Below are 21,535 nucleotides of genomic sequence, written 5' to 3'. Positions count from 1 at the left end.
TGTCACTGGTGACCACTCTGAAAGGGATCAAAATATTTAGCCCTGGATAGAGTGGGAGAAAAGTGTGGAACAAAACTCAAAACAATAAAAAAAGACTAGACTTTTTGGTCTGATAGCGACTGGTAGAACTCCTGAGGCTGTGGCCTTAGATGACCTTCAAGCTTGGAACTGAACTCACTCCCATGGCTCAACTTTCAGCCAAATAATAGATAGGCACACCAAGGAGGCATTCACTCCTTAGAATGATCAAACGTACAAGAGCTAAAAAAAGGTAGCATTTGCCCAGGAATAAAGCTCAGAAGGCAGAAAGGGATAGGAAAGGAGGATGAATGGAAATGGTACACACAGGGGAAAGTGAGAAGAGTGCTGTTACATTGTGGGGATTGCAATCAATGTCACAAAACAATATGTATATGGATTGTTGAATAGACAACCAATTTACTCTTTAAACTTTCACTTAAATCACAGTTAAAAAAAAAAAAAAAGATCTATATTGCTCTAGTTATTTTTGCTCACTGCTTCATCCATTTCCTCATCTTGTCAACCCTTAGTGACAGTCCCTCCCTCCTTCTTTTCCCATCATCCTCTGTTGTTGGTTTTTTTTTTTTTTTTTTTTTAATTTTTTTTTTAAACATTCCCTCAGCCTTCCTTTGTTTCCATGGTCTTTGCCATTCTTTCTTCCCTTATTCTTTTTCTCTTTCCACTAATTTCAGAACTGGGAGTGGGAATGACAACCATTTCAATCCATTTTTTTCTTTCTCCAAAAACCCTGTATAGATCCTTATTTCCTATTCTGTACCAGGGTTGCAGACCTGCAAATATATATCAGTTTTCTTGCTTCACAAATAGAGACCAATAACAGAGCAAAGCTGGTAACAAATGTACAGGTTATTTGTTATATGGGGAATTAAACCCCTGTAATATACATAGGGGGGCTCTGGTAGCATAGTGCCTAAGGCATTTGACTGCTAACCAGAGGGCTAGTGGTTCCAACCCACCAGCCACTCCTTGGAAGAAAGATTGGGCAGTCTACTTCCATAGGGACACCCCCTTGGAAAATCAAGGAGGGGTCACTATGAGTTGGAACCAACTCAATGGCAGTGAGTTTGGTTTTCTTTCTTTTTTTTTTTTTTTTTTTTTTTGAGGGGTATAATATATATGGGGCCCTGTATGGTGCAAATGGTTAATGAGCTTAGCTGCTAACTGAAAAATTGGAGGTTCAAATCCACTCAGAGACACCTTGGAAAAAAGGTTTGGTGATCCACTTCTGAAGAATTAGCCATTGAAAATGCTATGGAGTATAGTTCTGCTCTGACACATCTGGGATCACCATAAGTGGGAATGATCTAGATGACAACTTTTTTTTTTTTTAAGATACTTTTATTATTATTATTCTATGGACAGAAGAAACTCAGTAGAGAATGCAAATGGAGTAGTATAGTGGGATATTAAATATGAAAACATAGGTGTACAGAGTCCCTGACTTATGATGAGGTTCCGTTCCAACAACTCCATTCTAAGTCAGTTTTAATGTAAGTTGAATACTTTTTTTTTAGCTTTCATTATTATTGCCTTTATGATCAGTATTTTCATGACTCTAGTCTTTATACAGGAGCTCTGGTAGCATAGTGGCTAAGGCACTTGCCTGGTAACCAGAAGGCTGGCGGTTCAAACCCACCAGCCACTCCTCGGTAGGAAGGTTGGGCAGTCCTACTTCCGTAGTGATACTGCCTCGGAAACCCAAGGAGGGGTCGCTATGAGTCGGGGCCGACTCGACGGCAAATAACAACAAGACTTTATTTGTTTTGGGAGATGAGCATGAGAATGATAACATCAGCAAATTATGCTCTACAACATGGTATGTGATAAAAAATTAAAAAAAAAAAAAAACAACTCACTGCTGTCAAGCCGAGGTGATTTGACTCATAGCAACCCCTCCTTGGGTTTCCAAGGTGGTATCTCTACGGCAGTAGATTGCCCAACCTTCCTTCCAAGGAGTGGCTGGTGGGTTTGAACCACCAGCCTTCTGGTTAGCAGTCAAATGCCTTAGGCACTACGCCACCGGAACTCCCTTGGTATGTGATAATATTACTGATAATAAGATGTAAAAAATAAGTACAGTTTGTCGTAACTCAAGTATGTTGTAAGTCAGGAACTACCTGTATATTGTTGTTGTTTGCCGTGGAGTCGGCTCTGACTCATAGCGACTCCTCCTTGGGTTTCGGAAACGAGGCAGTATCACTAGGGAAGTAGGATTGCGCCTCTGTATATTCATCCCTGTTCTTATTACAGGTAAGATAAGATTGGTTCTTTGCTAACTGTGTGAATAAAGTGGAGTATGTTACCAAGATAAAATTATCTGAAAATGTCTCACTTCTACCTCTCTTCTTGCTCATTCCGGGCTCCTCAGACTTCTAGGCTTTTGCTGTTATTGCTCTTTCTTTTCAGGAATCTAGTCCTTTCTTTCTCCATCAAAACTTCTCTAGGCCAGTATTCCAATGCCTTTAGGCCTGATTAGATGATAGCCAACTAATCTGACAAGTAGAACACAACAGGTGCTTAGGATTGAAAAGGGCATGCTTTCTTGATACTACATTAGCATGTTAGCTTAAGTTCTCTGGAAGCAATATGCGTAACTGAAAAAGCAGAGGGGGTATTCATTAATGAATTCCAGGGGGTGTGGGATGGGAAGAGGCAGGTCATCTTTGGGGAACTCATTAGGAATAAGGCAGAGCTGTGGCTTCCTACTCCATGGAGGCAAGGGGACAGCCATGCTTAAGAGTAAAAAACCAAGAACAGAAACAGCTGCAAGAAGAGGAGGTGTAAGATTTGTGTGTCCTCATGAAATGTAAGCAGCAGCCTTTGAGATGGTTTCTTTTTTTTTTTTTCCCCCTTCCATTTTCAAAGAGATGGAGGATCTCGGGGCACCAAGGCCTTTCTATTTGACATGGCTCTTCTGTTACTCAAAAGTTAAGAGTTAAATTTCCTATGACATGTCTACTGTATTTGTACATTTGGAAATTAATTAGTGTAATTGGGGCAATCAGAGGAGCTAAACAGAGGAATAATTTACTGAGAACAAATGTCTGGAATTGTGTATTTTGCCAATGGAATTTCTCACAGTTGGTACAAGAAAATACTCCAAATTAAATCATTCAGGCTGAATGTGACTTTTTTCCCTTCTCCTTAAAGATGTTAAAAGCAACACAGCCTGGCTGAAATCTCTTCCCCCTCCTATCAGACAGATTGCTTCTCTGAATAATTCTCTAAATTGATATTTCACCTGAAAATGAGCAAAGACAGATGAAAACCTCCAGGTGTGTGTCCTTGGCATGAATATTTTTACCAATAGACCAGAAAAAAACAACCCACCAAACTCACTACCATCAAGTTGATTCTGACTCATAGCCACCCCCTTTGGGTTTCTAAGTCAGTAAATCTTTATGGAAGATGATTGCCCAGTCTTCCTTCCACAGAGTGGCTAGTGAGTTTGAACCATGAGCCTTCTGGTTAGCAGTCAAATGCCTTGGGCACTATGCCACCAGAGCTCCTTTTTACCAACAGAAGAGCCTGAAAATGTTATCTGCTGTTTTAGGACCATGTGGGATGAAGTCATTCGGTGCCAAGTGGTTTCAGACACTCAGTATAAGGAGTACTTATGATGTGGACATTGCTCCCATCCTAACAATGATAAAAAGCTGAATAATGTACAATTTTTTTTTCTGAGCCCATCAGAAACCTAAAGCAGCAAGGCAACCAAGTAAACTGTCTTCCAAAAGGACACAAGCCCCTGCAAGGAAAGACAGGCTACATAAATTGTTTCAGATTTGTCAGAGCACAGGAAAAAGAGGCAGACACTGTACAGTCAAAAACATAATAAATGTTTAAAGGCCAAGTATGGGCTAGTGTGTCTGGAATAGCTATGAGCCTCCAGGCACATAAAGGGAGTTGAAACTCACTCACAAACTTTTTTTTATTGTCCTCCACTGAGTGCTCATGAGAATATAGGGATAATTCTGGAGACCAGAGGGAACATCCCTTGGTGACACAGGTGTACAGAGGTGATTGGTGGCTGTGGGGACAGGGCAGAAGGAAATGAAGAGACACAAAGCTTTGCCTGCTTCCTAATACCCTTCTCTCATATGAAGCAAAAACAAGTACTGTCATCTTAAGACTACAGACCAAGATCAAGACTCCTAGGGGAGACATAGAAACAAAACCTCTCTGTCTCTTGGGAAGATGTAGGAAACAATCTTGCCCCTAGGATAGAGGCAAAGGAAAGGTAGATGAAGAACTCCCTACTCCTAGAGGATGGGCAGGAAACTGATCCATAGGATCAGCCCAAGAGCCTATACCAATAACAAGCTGAGGTCTGCTGTCACTGGAGGAGGAACCAGAAACTCCCACCTACGATTAAGGGTTTTACAAGGCACGGTTTTGTTGCCATGGGAAAGAGGGGCAATAATGCTGAAAAGCTTTATCTTTAAGGCCCAAGTTCATAGGGCCTGTCTAAGACTGAAGCTGGATGAGGACAAAAACAAAAACGATTTTTTTTCTGCTCCCACCAGGCTAGCATCTCATAACAAGCAAGAGCAGACTACTGCTGGGAGAGAGGCAAATTATGGAGACATACCCCTTTTGAGGCATAGGAATGCATGAATGGATTAAAGTTGGGGGGGGAGCAGTTTCGCAACCCTCTGGTACCCAAGTTCCCACTCTAACCTTAAGATAACACCAGATGCCTCTATAGGAATCTAAAGATTGTGGTGCAATGAAAGTAACAACAAAACTCAAACCCTGATCAACTCCTGACTAGATTACCTCAAACCCCCACCCTATCCCCAGACTAACAACTTGACAGAAGAGGCGTGCCTATTTCCAACCATAAATACTGTTTTCTTCAGTCTCTACTGTTCTTCTACATATGATGTCTACCACTCAATTAAAAATTACAAGATACATGAAAGCAAGAAAATAATGAACTATTGTCAAGAGACAAAGCAATCAGCAGAACCAGACTCAGAGATGACCCAGATGTTGGAATGACCAAACAGACTTTAAAATAACTGTGATGAATACGTTAAAATATCTTGCATAAAGAATGGATAAAATTCATGAACATACGGGGAATTTCAGCAGAGACATGGAAATGATAAGAAAAATAAAATGAAATGCTAGAAATTGAAGGGGGAAAAAAAAACTCAGCCATGAAGAATTTCTTCAACAGGCTCCTCAGTAAACAGACATAGCTGAGGAAAGAAGCAAAGAACTCAAAGATAAGCCAATAGAAATTATCCAGACTGAAACAAAAGAGAAAAAAAAAGAGTATGTGTGAGTGGTAGGATGGAAACTGGAGCAGAACAGTGAAGAGCTGTGGGGCAATACAGCTGGCCTAATGAGGATCCTAGGAGGATTTGGAAGAGGAATCTGGCAAACTGGTGATTTCTCCTGAGAGAGGCATGTGGTTAAAAAATGGCCACAAGTAGTTCCTGCTTTGCTTCCCAGCTTCTAATTTACTGAAGCACTTATTCTCATATTCCTTTGCCTCCTTCTTGCTTATCTTCTATACCCTGTTATTTGAGGGAGGAAATATGTGATTTATTTTTGTTTTCATAATACCTCTCAGCAGTCTGCCTACCATTTGGCATCAACAGGAGTGGCTGAGAAGTTTAGAGTGGTTGAAAAGATGCAAGGCAAGATTCAGCACTCTGCCTTTTACTTTCAGCAACAACTTAAACATGATTCAACTGAAATAAAACATATGGTTCCTAGTTTTTGAAGGTGTAGTGGATTACAGTTCATCTCTGTCCATAGTTCTAGCTAAGAACAAATAACTCATATAACTTACACTTCTTCTCTCTTCTCATTTGACCAATAATAATAATAAAATCTGCTTAAAGAAAAGAAAGTATTAAATATGGTATTCATCCATGAAACATTCTTTTGTGTACAGGAAAATTTCTCCCATATGGATTCATTTTGTATTAATCAGATAATTGTACAACCTCCTTCGTGTATATGTGCAGTAAATTAGTTTTAGGCCCCCAGTGAGTTCAGCTGGTGGGTGGCGATTGCTTATAGATGTTGACAAGCCATCTACCTGCTGAGACCAGTTGGTGGAGAAAACTTGCTGCTGTTGGTCTTTATGTTTGGTCCCTTGAATTCAGAAAGGATAATGAGGACACTTGATGAGAATGGCTGGGAGCATAGTTTCTAAAATTTTAGTTTTAGGGTTTAGAATTTAAACTTAGGCATGGATTCTCATCTTGCCATTATTAATAAACTCACAGCCATGGCTTTGTGCTTACTGGTGCCTAACTTGAAAAGACCTCTAATGAAGCTTTCCTTACCACCTTGACACAGCAACTCTTTTCTCACCACCCCGAATTTCCAAATAATCATAGGGTGCCTGATCTCAGCACTAGGAACCTTCTCAACAAGTCTGATGCTGAGTATGAAGAAGGGTTCACAGAGATGCTATGGGCTACCAGGCTCAAATACCACTGTTTTGGGAGGAAGGTGGAACTGTGTTTAGACCTGCACCAGATGAGATGAGGGAGGCAAAACTGGGGGGAGTGGCTCCAGGATTTCAGATAACTGATCATGTGACAATTGCTTCTTGGTGTGCTACTTCTGGTTTTATACATGCCATTTTGGCATTTTCTTTTTGTGTGGTTTTTCATTTACTTTTTATGCATCTGTTTCTCTCACTAAGTTTTTCAAGATTAAGGGTTTGTGTTATATTTGTTTCTAGCACAGTGCCAGACACAAAGTAAGTTCTCAATAAAAGTTCAGTTGGATTAAGCAAATGCTCAGCATTAAGTAATAGCAGTGACTACAACTGTAGTTGAAATGAGTATTTGTTATGGTCCTGTCCCATGTGTTATTTGGTTATGCATTAAATCCCTAGACCTTCTTGCATACCTGTCATTAGCTATGCCAAGTGGGGCTTGGTTCAGTGGCTCTGGTGAGGGCATTGGATTCAGATCACCAAAGTGATAGACTTGGAAGTAACGTAGGATGACTATGTTGAAAAATAAACAAATACATTAAAAATAAAATTAGAAAAATAATGACAAAGCCACAAAGAAGAAAGAGAGATTGTCGAACCAGGATCCTGGGGTGGAACTTAGTAGAATTATGGGAGATATAGATCTACTCAGATGGTCCCTTTCATATTCATCATCATCTTCTGCCAAGAGTGAAGCATGTGGCACAGGGAGGGAAGAAGAGATTCTTTCTATAGCACCAGGGAAATGCATAAAACCCTAGAGATAATTACAGAGGTCACCACCCAATCCATATGAATGGTTATTGCAATCAAGCTTTGGCTTCAAGGGTCCTGATAATCAAAAATGGAAATACATTTTCTCATATGATAACAAGTATCTATGTTCCTATGGAGAAAAAACCAAAACACTTTTTCCTGGGAAATCCAAATTGGTTCTATGTATAGCTGGGCCCTAGAAGAGTTGTATGGTCCTAGCTAATCATTTGACTAAGAGCTTTGGTAGCATAGTGCCTAAGGCACTTGACTGCTAACCAGAAGGCGGGTGGTTCAAACCCACTAGCCACACCTTGGGAAGGAAGATGGGGCAATCTACTTCCGTAGTGATGTTGTTGTTGTTGTTGTTATGTGCCGTCGAGTCGGCCCCGACTCATAGCGACCCCTCCTTGGGTTTCCGAGGCAGTATCACTACGGAAGTAGGATTGCCCAACCTTCCTTCCGAGGAGTGGTGATACTGCCTCGGAAACCCAAGGAGGGGTCACTATGAGTCAGGTCCAAGTCGACGGCACATAACAACAACAACAACAATCATTTGACTACTCTGAAGGGTGATTTCCTCAGCTGTAGAGGAGAGGGTAGAATCCAGGGACCTCTAATACCCCTTTGACTCTAGCATTCCCTGGTCAGGCAGGACCAGCCATCCAAATTGGCAGTAAATATTAAATATATTCCTTGCAGAACTTGCCAGCTTCACAGCTTTGAGGCATTCAGAACAAATGGATACTCATCTGAGTGAATGTGGTGTCCAACTAAGCAATAAAACCCCAGCAATCAGCACCAAGTCAACACTCGTTGCTGCTACTGCTAAGATTCCCCTGCGGTAAGCAGACTGCAGCAGCTGCTGAGCCCGTCCTTCCAGCCCGTCATCCCACAGCCGCAAACACCACCCCGAATTTCCAAGTAATCATAGGGTGCCTGATCTCAGCACTAGGAACCTTCTCAACAAGTCTGACGCTGAGTTTGAAGAGGGCTTCACAGAGATACTATGGGCTACCAGGCTCAAATACCACTGTTTTGGGAGGAAGGTGGAACTGTGTTTAGACCTGCACCAGATGAAATGAGGGAGGCAAAACTGGGGGGAGTGGCTCCAGGATTTCAGATAACTGATCATGTGACAATTGCTTCTTGGTGAATTTGTGTTGTGCACTTTGATTTGAGGGGAATTGGTTGATGTCCTCCCTCAGATTCCCATTTTAACAAACTGCTGTCTTGCCTTCAACCAACTTTCTCCCTTTCTGCTATCAAAACTGGCTCTGACCTGCTTTTATCTGATAAACTCATTTACTCTGTAGTGAGAAGAATTCACACAGCTTGTATCCTACATTTACTGGTGTGCAAAATCTGCAAAAGGAGTAAGTATCTAATGGTGATTTTCAGGCATTTGCACCGGGAAAATATTTGGCCAAGGGCCCTCCTGTCACCACCACCGCTCTCTCTGGTTTGTCGCACCTGGGGTAGGCTGGCTGTGCTCATGTGTAAATACTTGGCCAACTGTACCCATTGGATATTTGTTGGTACAGGGTTAGCCTGATCCAATGGGAAGTAAGTCAAGTTCCCTTGGGAACCCACTCTCTCTTTTCTCTGACTTCCAAGAAACCCGTCATAGACCCACTTTAAGAGGTTGGTTGTGTTTTGTTTTTGTTTTGTTTTGTTTTGTTTTTTGCACCTTGCATTCTCCCATCTTAACATACCTGTCCTGTGTCTCATACCTCGGTCCATTTTCCTCTGCTGGTTATAGGAAAGCAATTTGACTAATCTGCAAATAGGTTGATGTATCACCCCTCCCAGATAGAATATTTGTGCTTACAGGCTTCTGCTGACAATGATGCCTTGACTCAAAGGGAGAGTGGGAATATCAGGAACCAGTGGTAGGTTGTGGTGGGACTGTGGAGATATTTTGGAATAGATGAGTCAGGGACCCCTCAGATGATTCTATTGGGAGTCAATCCCCTCCATCTTGGTAGGGAGTATCTTTTCTTATTAACTAGAACCTGCAATGACTATGGGACAGTCCCTGGAGAGGAATGTACTTGAAAAGAGTTAACCAAAACGAGAGGTGGAAAGGAGGAGTGAGAGAAGAGTCAAGAACTGTTGTTGTTGGGGAAGGAGTAGGGGAAGAACAAAACAAAAAAGCAGGAGATGGAGACTGCTCATAGACTAGAATCATTTTCTATGTGGAGCCAAAATCTGCTCATCCATTGGAATTGAAGTTTAGTTCCAGCATGTTGTCAGAATTATTTGTAGCTGTAAGTAGCACTCTTTAAAGCCAGCTTTTGCCAGAAAGTTTCAAGACATCTAAGTGCAAGGATCAGAAGACCAGGAAGTATGAGAGGGATAAATAAAACTTGAGCTAGGCCAATGTCTAGAGCCCAGAAGTAGCTTTGCCAGATAGGTTTGCAAGTTTCATTGGTTACTGAGAGTTCTGTTTTTGTGCACTGATGATTGGGCATTAAAAAAAATGCCTGCCCACCCCTTTTCCTAAAACTTAACTGTCAAGCAGGTTTGGGTCGCATTTGAAATGGCAAAATTGCAAGAAGGCCATTTAATACTGATTCTTCTATTCAGAAAATCTTATAGCTGAATGGTTTGGAAATAAGCCCCTGTTTAGTTCACATATTACCTTATCTCAAATTCATCCTTTTATTAAATATATATCTATCTCTACAAATGTTTAGGATGCACTGATATTTTCTTTTTGCTTTTCCTAGTCACTGCTATGGAAAATTAACTAGAAGTTTGAAGCAATACTATTTATATTAAGTGGAATGCCTGATCTGGACCAAGATCTGGATTTCAAAGTCACCCATTGGTTTTATGGGAGCTAGCCACATTTTATCCACATCCATGGAGTGGTGGTATTGTTATCACTCTTTCTTCCCTAAGTAGCTTTAATGGTACAGTGGTTAAGTACTATGCTGCCAAGGAAAAGGTCAGCAGTTCAAACCCACCAGCTGCTCCATGGAAGAAAGATGTGGCAGTCTGTTCCCATAAAGATTACAGCCTTGGAAACCCAGTGGTACAGATCTTCTCTGTCTTACAGGATCACTATGAGTCAGAATTGACTCAGTGGGCAGTGGGTTTTTCTTTCTGTGCTCTCCTGCTATCTGCTGTTCCTACAGAAGAGGTGCTAACAGAAGCTGGGATGGCTCTGATTTATGTCCATTCTGATACCATGCAGAGCCCTTCCAGCTCACCCCTTCCAGTCCTTCACACATCTCGTCACCTCATCATCTCATCACCTCAGCCACTTGGGACAGCAGATTGCAGAATCTGACTAACCATAAGCTTCTTGACTCTCTGCTCTTTACAGAATGGGTTGAATGGCCTGCATCTGGCCTCTAAAGAAGGCCATGTGAAAATGGTGGTTGAGCTTCTGCACAAAGAAATAGTTTTAGAAACTACAACCAAGGTAAGTCTCATAAGGAATGGGGTAGCTTTTCATTGAAAATTCGAGTTTGTGGGTCCCTCAAGCGTTGTTCCAAACCCTGGCGTAGGAACCAGCTCTTCATAAGAGCAACCCAAAGCATGCTTCTGAATTTTTCTTATCCTTCCAATCACTTCTAGTTCTGTGAATCCCTAAAGTCACCTAAAAACATAGAACCCTGTTCCACACAGTTAAGTGAGCCTTGACTTTATTCTCATCATTAGGTTATAAATCTAAATATATATAAGCCTTATGTATTTAAAGAGTGACTTGATGCTTTCTCACGGTCTTTGGCTATAACACAGGGGCAAAGGGCACTGGAAGCTCCAAAGTCAAGCACATTGGGTTCAAATCCCAGCTGAGATGCTCCATACTCTAAGAAAGTCTGGGACTTTACTCATCCAAGTGAAATCTTCATCTGTAAAATGGGGATCATATATTATTTGCAGGTTTGATATTAAAATTAAATGAGGCAATGTACGCAAAGTGCTTGGTATATAGGAAGGATGCAGTAAATACTGGTGACTATGTTATTATCAAGGGCCATAGAAGAAAGTCTGGATCCTTCATCATTAACCTAAGTCCAAACCAAAATACCAAACCCATTGCCATTGAGTCTGACTCATAGTGAAACTATAGAACCGAGTAGAAATGCCCCATAAGCTTTCCAAGACTGTAATCTTTACAGAAACAGAATGTCCTTTTGGTTAGCAGTCAAGCACTTAACCACTGCACCACCAGAGCTCTTTAATCTAATTCCTCTAATTTTTCCTTCTCCAGCAAGTCTTTCCCTATTCAGCCCCAAACTTCTTTCCTTTCCTTACAATAACCTCTCCCAATCACCTTGAGTAGCATTCTCTCTTTCGAGGAGGCCTCTGGCACATGCTGACATCACACCTCTCACAGCAATTGATTTCTCCCCGTATCAATAGATTAAAACATCAGTGACTTAAGTTCCAGAAGTGTAGGGTCATGAAATTGATTTCAGTCCGTGAGCTGATTGAAACAACCACCTTTATTACCTATATATATGCATCTTATTTGTTTATTTAAACAATATGCAGTCAGCATTTCAAAACAAGACTAAACAAAAAAACACCTCATTTACTAACTGCAATACTGTTTCCTCGGTTCTTGTTTCTCTTCTCTTCCCATGATTTTCTTCTTGTTTCTTCCCCTCCCCACGCCCCAGCTTCTTATTTTCCATTTGTTGTTTATTGAATGTATTCTCACACACAGCCTCCACTGCAGTTCCACATAGCAAACAGTTTGCTGCCTCTTGAGCAGAAAACACCGAAGAGCAACACGTAGAAAACAGATATAATTTATGGTTATAAAGTGATCTACCACAATATTATGAAGGTAGAGTCATCTCTTGAGGTAAAATTCTGTAATTTTCATGTCATTTCCTGAATGTGAAAGGATCTCTCTGCACTTATTGGTAAAATAAACTGGATTGCTCTTCCTGCTTGTGTATGGGCATTTTTTCCCCTCAACTCGTGGCAAATACCAATTGCTTCCACCCGGCTCCTTCTGTGGATGAAGGAGCTGCAGTTTGCTTCCTTGGATGCTTTCTCATACCTGGCTGCAAACAGTGTGCCATCTGACAGGCTCGGGGTGCGCCAGAGAGCTTCTCTCCCCCTGGCATTTCCCCAAGAGCTGCACGAACACTGTGCTTCAGCAATTTTACTCTTTCTGAATTTCCCCCTTTGATTATTATTATTCAAGTGAACACTTGGTGTGTCCTTTTTATTTATAGAAATTTTATAAGCCAACATGGTTTTGGAATACCATACGGAAGGAAGAAAAAAAAAAAAAAAGGAGAAGCGGAAACTGTGGGCTAGGGAAGAGTCATAACAGATTGGGGAATTGTAATGGATCTTCCAAGCATGAGAAGGATTTTTTTTTAAAAAAAGGAAAAACAAAACAAAACCAATACAGGTTCCTAAATGGTGCTTAGACATTTTAAAAGCACAAAATCAATACATCCTTCCCCCTACACCTCCCATTTCCTCCCCTCAGAGGCTGAGCTCAGCTCCAAAGGAAAGTGGAGCGATTGGGTTTTGTGGATTACCTAATTTATAGCTAAGTAATTTTTCCTACTTGTTTGAGAGCATGTTCTTCATGCAGAGGGAGAGTCAACAGGGATGCTCACTATGCCTCCCTCTGTGACTCCCCTGACCCAAGGCCGTGGGCTTGCTCTTGACCCTTGCAATGTGTGTGTATGGAGGGAGTAGGTCCATGTCCCAGGGTCTTACCTTTGCTCTTACTCCTCACCAATGCAGCCCTCAGTCCACGCAGTCGATAGCATGAACCAAGATCCCCAACCAGAGCTCCACATCTGACCAGCTTCCCAACAACAGAGGGACCTTCTTCCTCTCATAAGCAAAAGTGAAACTTTGATATAGTTTGATTTCAAGCAGGAAAGGGCAGATGAAAAGAAACATTCCCTATGAGATTCTTGAGGGCAAGATGTGTCTTAACCATCTCTGTCTCCAGTGCCTAGCCGACTGACTGACACAGACCTCCTCAGTGTTTGACAAAGAGATGAATGAACACAGCATGCCTCCTTCAACTAAATGGGGAGACAGGAAAGTACCACTTGGAGTTCTGAGCCCTGATTTCTAGAGAAGGTTATGGTGCCAACAGTCCTGTTCCACTTGGTACAGTGAGTGAATCAGACCTGAGTGCCAAAGCCTCTAAATGTAGGCTCTTTGGATTTCTATGAAAAAATTAAGTAGCACCTATATTCTGGCATTTATTCTCCGACCAATATTTGTGAAAGAAACCTTTTGTTTATCAAGTGGGACTTAAGGGGAAAGGAAAAAGACTTTAGGAATCCACAAACAGGAAACTCTTACCTGGTCCCGGTGATGTTTTGGATTACTAAACAAAGTGCAAGAAACAAAGACAAGAGGTCTCTTCTAGTCACTTACCTTTGTGAGGCTGCCTTCATCCACCTGTGGACATTGGAGCAGTGGTGGCCAGTAGCCACAGAGCTGGGTCCTTTATGCTGCCCAATCCTCCTTGGTGACGGCGGTTTCCTCCAGGTCACAGCCACTGAAAACCCATGGCACACAGTTCTACTCTGACACACATGGGATCACCATGAGTCAGAGTGGACTTGAGAGCAACTGGTTTAACAGATGGCTACAATGTATGGACTGATTTTAAAGTCTCTGATTGTCTGTTGTTAAGTTTTCTGACATAGATAGTGTTTATGTAGCTTAGTTAAAAACTATATACTGCCTAAACTATGAAAAATCAAGTCACTCAAGATCTCTGCTCCTTAAGTAGCATAGAGATAGATGGATCCAGTTTGGTTCCATTTTCTCCAGCTTGTCTTATTTGATGGAAGTTGTCAAGTGGAGACAGTCTTGCCTGCTCTCCTGGTACAGGATGGTAATTCAGTTAGTCCCTACTCAGAGAAAGCACTGACATTCCAGCCCCCAAACGTGGCAGGAAGCAGGGAGGGCTGGCAGGAGGGTGACCAGCCAGGGTTGTTGTTATCCTGGAAACAGATGAAGGCTGTTAGTCTAGCACCCTGTCTATGAATTGTTAAATATCCAGGATGAATCTAAGCAAGAAAACCTGAACAATGAACTCACTTTCTTAGAACCTGTCTGGTTTCTTAGACTCCTTTACTGCTTCTTTTCTCTTCAAAAGTCTATTTTAAAACTGTCAATCATGTGACTTATTTCCTGCTAGTGTCTTTCCTCTCCTCTTGTTTGGTGAAACCTCCTTCATATTTTACTTATTAACATTTCAAATGTTCTACCTTTGTATTTTCTTTTGCCAGTTTTCATTCCATTTTATTCTACTTATTTTCCCCATTTATCATATCTTTATATGTTCCTTCTCTCCCTACACACATTGTATAGTTATTTTTATTAGCAACAGCCCCCCCAACTTCTTCACATATTTTTATCTTTTCCTTTTCTATTTGCTACTTTTCTCCCTCTCTTCCATTTTCATTTTCTTTGTCCTCTCTGGTCCTGTTTTTGGTCCATGGGTGTTACCCATAACAACATCAAGGATGTCAAGCCTCCTGCATCTGCTGGCTTCAGTGAGGGCTCTGTATTATCCTGCAGAATTACTGGTTGAGAGGAACCAAAACTCTAAAGAAGACCAGACCTTGCTTCATGGACATTCACAATGTGTGTCCTGAAAATGCTATTTGCCAGGCCGACACCTGCATGTAGCACATTAGGTGTTAAGATTTTTTTCTTTCTTTTGGGGTTATTTTTCACAGAGAACAGGAAGAAATTTCCTCTTTCTGCTTTTAGTACTGTGTCAAGATGTATGATGAATCAGGCACACACATGTGTGTTTTGTATCCCATCCAGACATGAAGAAAGCTTATTACCATCCCCTCACCTGCCCACCAGGCACTTGATCACGTATTTGAAAGTGATTCATGCTGCAGGCCCAATGGGAAATCGCCTCTGCTTTCCCCCACCCCCCATGTGTTTCAGAAAGGGAACACAGCCTTGCATATCGCCGCCCTTGCTGGTCAGGATGAAGTGGTCCGGGAGCTGGTCAACTATGGTGCCAACGTCAATGCCCAGTCACAGGTAATGGCTCACTCTGTTCTGAGCTGGAAGGCATTGCCTTTCTTCTTCACTTGCATTCCTCTTTTCATGTATATAGTGGGTATATTGACTATAACATTAGTACACAGTCATACATGTGTAGTTGAGTCTCGATTTATTAGCAGCATGTTTCTATTCAATGATGAACCAAAAACCAGTTGTCATCGAGTTGATTCCAACTCATGGTGATCCTATATAGTTTTCAATAGCTGAGTTTTTTGCAAGTAGATTACCTTTTTCTAAATTGCCTCTGGGTGGTATAAAACCTCCAATCATTCAGTTAGCAGCCAAGCTTATTAACCATTTGCACAATCCAGGGACTTCAAGCAGCAATGAAGGAATCCTTATTTCTTCACATTTAGATTACACATTCTAAGCATGATGGGGTTGGGTCATTGTGGACCCTATCTCTGTTCAGTCAACCAGTCAAATATACATTTATTTATGGCTCATTAAGGGAGAGAGACTTTATGTGTGGTGGTCTGGAGGAGAGGAGGCAGAGGAAGGGAGGTGATGAAGAAGGGAGTAAAAATGGAGGGGAGCGAGACTGAGGCTAGTGAGGGGCAGAAACACAGACTTCCATGGAGTGTCATCTCCACCTTGTGGCCTTTTGCAATAATCCTATTAAGTCATTTCAAAATGACAATGAGTTTTTCTGACAGGAGATATAGGTGGGAATGTTGCCCCATCAGCTAGGTGAAAATAGAAGGAAGAGAGAGCTCCTCTCAAGTTCAGAGAGTTTGAGCCACTTTTAGTATTTTCCACTATTGTGGATGGATTTTAATGACTTCTTCTCTGTGGTTTACAGAAAGGCTTTACACCCCTGTACATGGCGGCACAAGAGAATCACTTGGAAGTGGTTAAGTTTTTACTGGAAAATGGAGCTAATCAGAATGTAGCCACAGAAGTAAGTACCTTGAAAAAAACCCCTTACCACCAGAAGTTTTCTGAGTCAACAACACTGTTGCTTTCAGGGACATGGCTGGAGATGCATCCTGTTGTGATCAGTGTAGGCCTTTGTGGAGTGTTGTCTACCATCAGGTCACTGCCCTAATCCGGGGTGCTGTAGGGCTCTCCAAAGGAGTATGAGACAAAGTCGTATCTTGCGGAATGCCCAGACACATACCAAAGACATTACATCAGAGTCCAGTATGTCTTTCCCAATATAAACAATACTTAAGACTCAACAGGAATGTGTTTGTGTTTGTGTATGTGTGTGTGGTTGACAAGTCTGTCTTGGTCCTTAATGAAAGAAGCTCTTGCACTCAACAAGAATGTGTTTGTGTTTGTGTATGTGTGTGTGGTTGACAAGTCTGTTGTGGTCCTTAATGAAAGAAGCTCTTGCCATGAACCCATGTGCACCTTTGGACAAATCACTTTTGTTCTAATCTTGAGTTTCATCATTGGTGAAATAATGAAATTAGACTAGATCATGGTAAACCTTCTCTTATCTCTTACCCTTGTATGACTTAATGATTACATGACTGTTATTCTGCTTCACGAGTTCATAGGGTCTTGTGTGCCTCAGTAAACAACTGAGAGAATTGGTCATAATAGCCCACAGTGGAATCCTTTGTGCCTAGCATGGTTTCTGGTAGTAGATGTTCAATATTTTTTAAATGAATAAATGAATGATAGTCTTCTATGTTCAAGGCACTACTGGAAGTTTCTCAAAGCATTCAGTCAGACTGGAAACAATTATAAAGGATGATATATACTGATATAAATATACAAACAATTAAAAATTTAATATACACTAAAGAAAAATGAAAGGAAAGCTCTGTAAGGTAGCAGAAAAACAAAGTGAAGTCAATCAAGGCTTCAGGGAGGAGGTAGCATTTAAGCTGAGCTCAAAGGATGAGGACTGAAGAGCAGAGAGTTGGAGGAGGGTCATTTCAAGCTGAGGGCCTATTCTGAGAGAGAGCCCTGAGATGTGAAAGTGTGTGTCCTGTTTTGAGGGCAGCAAGTGGTCAGATATAGTGAGAGCAAATCTCCTTCCTTTCCTCTGGCCAGGACGGCTTCACTCCCCTTGCCGTGGCTCTGCAGCAGGGCCACGAGAACGTGGTGGCACACCTCATCAACTACGGGACGAAGGGGAAGGTGCGCCTCCCCGCCCTGCACATCGCGGCCCGCAACGATGATACCCGGACAGCTGCGGTGCTTCTGCAGAATGACCCCAACCCAGATGTGCTTTCCAAGGTGAGGGCCATGCCACAGAGGTCAGAGGTCAAGAAAAACTCCAGGGCCTGGGCCACAAAAACTCGGTGGTTAGAGAGCACAATCCATTCTCAACAATTTCCCGAGTAGTCTAAGAAGCTCAAGTAGGTAGTAGCCCAGACCCTAGATGGTGCCTGCTGTGCAAACTGGGCACAGCGTGCCTTCAGATTTCCATTAACAATGCAGAAGAAACATCATGGACAGGCCCACTTTAAATCCCTGGTGAACTCCAGGAATAGGATTCTTGGCAGGAAGCAGGAAAGGTTCTTGTTGCTCCAGGTCATCCAGAAAAGTGCCCAGGGAGAACAGGAGGGGTCTGAGGACGAGGAGAACTTTGGAACCCCAGAAGGTGGTGGTGGTTTTTATTTTTTTTAAATCTCATTCTTGTTCTCTTCACCTGGCTGCCCCCTGGTGGAGAGAGGTGTCCCCACACATGGAAGTAAGAATGAGGTATTGGCCTGTGGAAAAAGGGTTGAACAGTTAGTTATCTGAACACGCTGATGATGTTTTGAGGCATGTTTTCTTTCTGTAAGCTCAGACTGTTAATTATTTATCTTTTAATAGGAAAGGAATTGCTTAGATTTATTCACATAGTCTCCCCACCCCGCTCCACCCATGGTGATTTGGCTTCTCTGGGAAATGGCCAACTGGGGTTAGGCATGGTCTGAGGTTATGGAACATGATGAGAATGGACCCAACAAGAAGTCAAGGCTATAGTTTTGGCTGGCCAGCTGAGTCACCAGACTCTTCAGGGAGTTGAAACAATCCCTAGAATTAAGATCATGGACTCCATAATATTTTTTATTCATTAATTAAAATCCCTTCATAAATCACCATTCAGGTGAATGGGCCCTGCAGAATTTCAGGTAATCCTAGTCCATAGTTTGTCCACATGAGCCATGAGGCAAATTATGTGGGTCTCTCAGATGTGATACCTAGCTTTTGTATATAGTGTCTCTTAATCCCTTCAGCAAATGCTCCCATCAGTCAAAATCTGCTTTCTGTATAGAATCCCATAGTTCTACCAACAACTTCTGATTCTCTGGGCTGATTCTGAGATAGAAGTGACAGTCAATCACCTATGACAAGTTTTTTTCCTCACTCTCTTTTGTGCCCCAGACGGGATTTACCCCACTCCACATTGCAGCTCATTATGAGAACCTCAACGTGGCCCAGTTACTCCTCAACCGGGGAGCCAGTGTCAACTTCACGCCACAGGTAATGCCCTCTGGCAGCTTCTTCCACACACTTGCAAGGGTTGTCTAGAATCTAGTCACTCCTACCTCCCATTTTGGCACCATAAATTTCCTCAGCACTAGAAAAATGCCTATGGGTAAAATAGCCTGGTGTCTATGCAGGTTCTTTGTGGACAGGTTTCTGACCATCTGCCCCTCAGTTTTCACCCACTTTGTCTTGAGGAAGCACTGAACCACACATGCCCAGTCTAGTGATGGGAAACCTGGAGAGGGGGTTGGTTTTTAAGTAGCTGGCCTTCATCCAGTCAGTTACAGGAACTCTGGGAGACCTGGACTTGGCCAACTTGATGTGATGAACGACTATGCTATTACATCCCTGCAGGTTGTGAAATATTTCTTAGGTGAAGAATGTCCTAACTATAGGCTTAAAGTGGCTTCTTATACTGCAGCCATTGCAGGGCTGCAGAGCAGGACGGGACATGGGGAGTGGGATGTGCTGCAGCATTCAAGAGAAGGGTGTGAGCTTCTGACTGCTCTCTGCATCTTCCCCCCAGAACGGCATTACGCCGCTGCACATTGCTTCCCGCAGGGGCAACGTGATCATGGTGCGGCTCCTGCTGGACCGGGGGGCCCAGATAGAAACAAGGACCAAGGTAGGTGCCAGCAAGCTCTGTGGGAAGGCCAGGGAGGGAGTGCTGCTTTCTAGAGACTCACATGGAGGTGGGTGCTGTTGGTGACCTAATTTGGGGTGCACCACCAGCCTCTCAAGCATCCTGCAGCAGTTGCCAGAGTGCAGTAGGAGAGGAGCGTAAGACTGCCGAAGGTGTGCTGGTCCTTAAGGAAACAGCCGCTTCCTGGAGGCTGGGAATGATGCTGCAGGCAGTCTTCTCTCCAAATGGCCTCTGATAATTGCCTCTTGGGCTTTCTGTTTCTGACTCTATCTTTTAAAGGATGAATTGACACCTCTCCACTGTGCAGCTCGGAATGGGCATGTACGAATCTCAGAGATCCTGCTGGACCATGGGGCGCCCATCCAGGCCAAAACCAAGGTGTGTGCCTCCTTCCTGTGAGAAGCGTCTTTGAGGCAGGGCTCCAAGTCAGACAGACCTGGGATCAAATCCCATTTCTGTAAAATAATGATGATAATGCTACTTAATGGGATAGTGCGTGTAACATTAACCACGATGCTGTCACACTGGAGCGTGCTGGGCAGAATTCTAATTATTTTCTCGATCAGGTTTAACATGCTTTTTCTCTAAAGGGCTAGCTATTCAATATTTTAGTCTTTGCATGCTATAGTCTCTGTTTCAATGGTTCAACTGCACCCTTGTAATGTGAATATAGCGATAGGCAGTATGTAAACAAATGGCTGTATTCTAATAAAGCTTTATTTGAAAACATAGGTGGTAGGCCACATAGGCTTGGGGGCTATAGTTTGCCAAGCACCCATTTAGTTTAACTCCTGTATCGTTTATCCTGGCTCTAGAAAAGACTTGTCTCTAGAGCTGTTACATTGTAGGAGAAACCAGGCACTCTAAGAAGTCTTAAGGGCATGGGTCAGACTGGGATGAAGTAAATTAAAGCAAAAGAAAAAGTTCTTCTCAAGCACCAGAGCAAAGTGACCCTTTGGTTCTAATGTGAGGTCTTGCGTCTTCCTGGGCTAAAACTGTCAGACCACACAATGCTGCCTATACTGTCTCCAGGTCCTCTGCCCTATTCGGTGGGGTAAATTTAGAAGGCATGCCAAGTAGAGCAAGGCAGAAACCAAGCCTATTCATGATCACTGAGGAGGTTGTCTTTGAGCAATTCTCTGTCACAGAATTATAGCACAGTCTAATTTATTTCCCGACAAAGTATCATCTGAGTAGTCTATAGAGTTATCTTTCATTTGAAGCCTGATTCACACTACCTAGGCTGACTCTTTTGTGTGCTGGGTGTTGATTTGTTGTTGTTAGTCCATTCTAACTCATGCAGAGTAAAACTGTATCCTGCACTAAGCCAGTTTATTTTGCATTTAAGTCTCCATCCGTGGCTTATTTGCTGTGCAACTTTGAGCATGTCTCTTACTCTTTCTCTACCTCAGTTTCCTAATGTGGAGAGCTCTACATGTCTTTGCTAAGACTGTTGGGATGATCACATGAGATAATGTTGTTAGAATTATTTATAAGTAAAAGTCCTCAGATAAATAGGTAGAGACACTGCTAGTTGGGTAGGAGACAAGTATTGGCTTGGGTGAAAGGAAAGGCAATATACCAAAAGTGAGTGACAAACACAATAACACTAAGGAAAAGGAGGACACAGAGAGGTGCACAAGAGGTACAGACAACAAAGATAAACCCTTTTACATACACAATACTGCATTATCAGAAAACAAACATTAATAGATGAGTAGACAGGCTGAATGATCAGTATGTCTAACAAAAGGAATTATACCCATGAACATATGTAAGGTTGGCAGATGATATTTCTACATACGTATTTGTATGTATGTGGAATGTCCATATAACTAGAACTAACAGGGGGCAAAGTTATGATAACTTCTTAGGCACAGTCAACCAGCCTGATGGAGCAAGTCATTGGACCTGTGGGCTCAGGACCATGGTTACATGGGACATCAAGCTCAACTGGCATAACATACTACATTAACGTGACTATTATTCAAATTTATGCACCAACCACCAAAGCCAAACATGAAGAAATTGAAGATTTTTATCAACTTCTGAAGTCTGAAATTGACCAAACATGCAGTCAGGATGTGTTAATTATCACTGGTGACTGGAATGCAAAAGTTGGAAACAAAGAAGAATCACTGGTAGTT

General features: G+C 42.3%; 1 protein-coding gene across 1 annotated transcript in view; it reads left to right on the top strand.

Moving 5' to 3' along the window:
* ANK1 (ankyrin 1) overlaps window positions 1-21,535 on the top strand; it is a 348,995-nt gene that overhangs the window by 247,480 nt on the left and 79,980 nt on the right. The window contains exons 3-9 of the mRNA XM_042783661.1: window positions 10,599-10,697; window positions 15,188-15,286; window positions 16,113-16,211; window positions 17,318-17,503; window positions 18,641-18,739; window positions 19,272-19,370; window positions 19,668-19,766. Coding sequence (XP_042639595.1) covers window positions 10,599-10,697; window positions 15,188-15,286; window positions 16,113-16,211; window positions 17,318-17,503; window positions 18,641-18,739; window positions 19,272-19,370; window positions 19,668-19,766 — 780 coding nt within the window. The remainder of the gene's footprint in view (window positions 1-10,598; window positions 10,698-15,187; window positions 15,287-16,112; window positions 16,212-17,317; window positions 17,504-18,640; window positions 18,740-19,271; window positions 19,371-19,667; window positions 19,767-21,535) is intronic.

Source organism: Orycteropus afer, unplaced genomic scaffold (genome assembly GCF_000298275.1).
Source record: "Orycteropus afer afer isolate SDZICR_OR568_19922 unplaced genomic scaffold, OryAfe1.0 scaffold00024, whole genome shotgun sequence".
Taxonomy (NCBI): Eukaryota; Metazoa; Chordata; class Mammalia; order Tubulidentata; family Orycteropodidae; genus Orycteropus; species Orycteropus afer.
The sequence above is the reverse complement of the archived record's forward strand: the minus strand, read 5'-3'. Positions and strand labels throughout refer to the sequence as shown.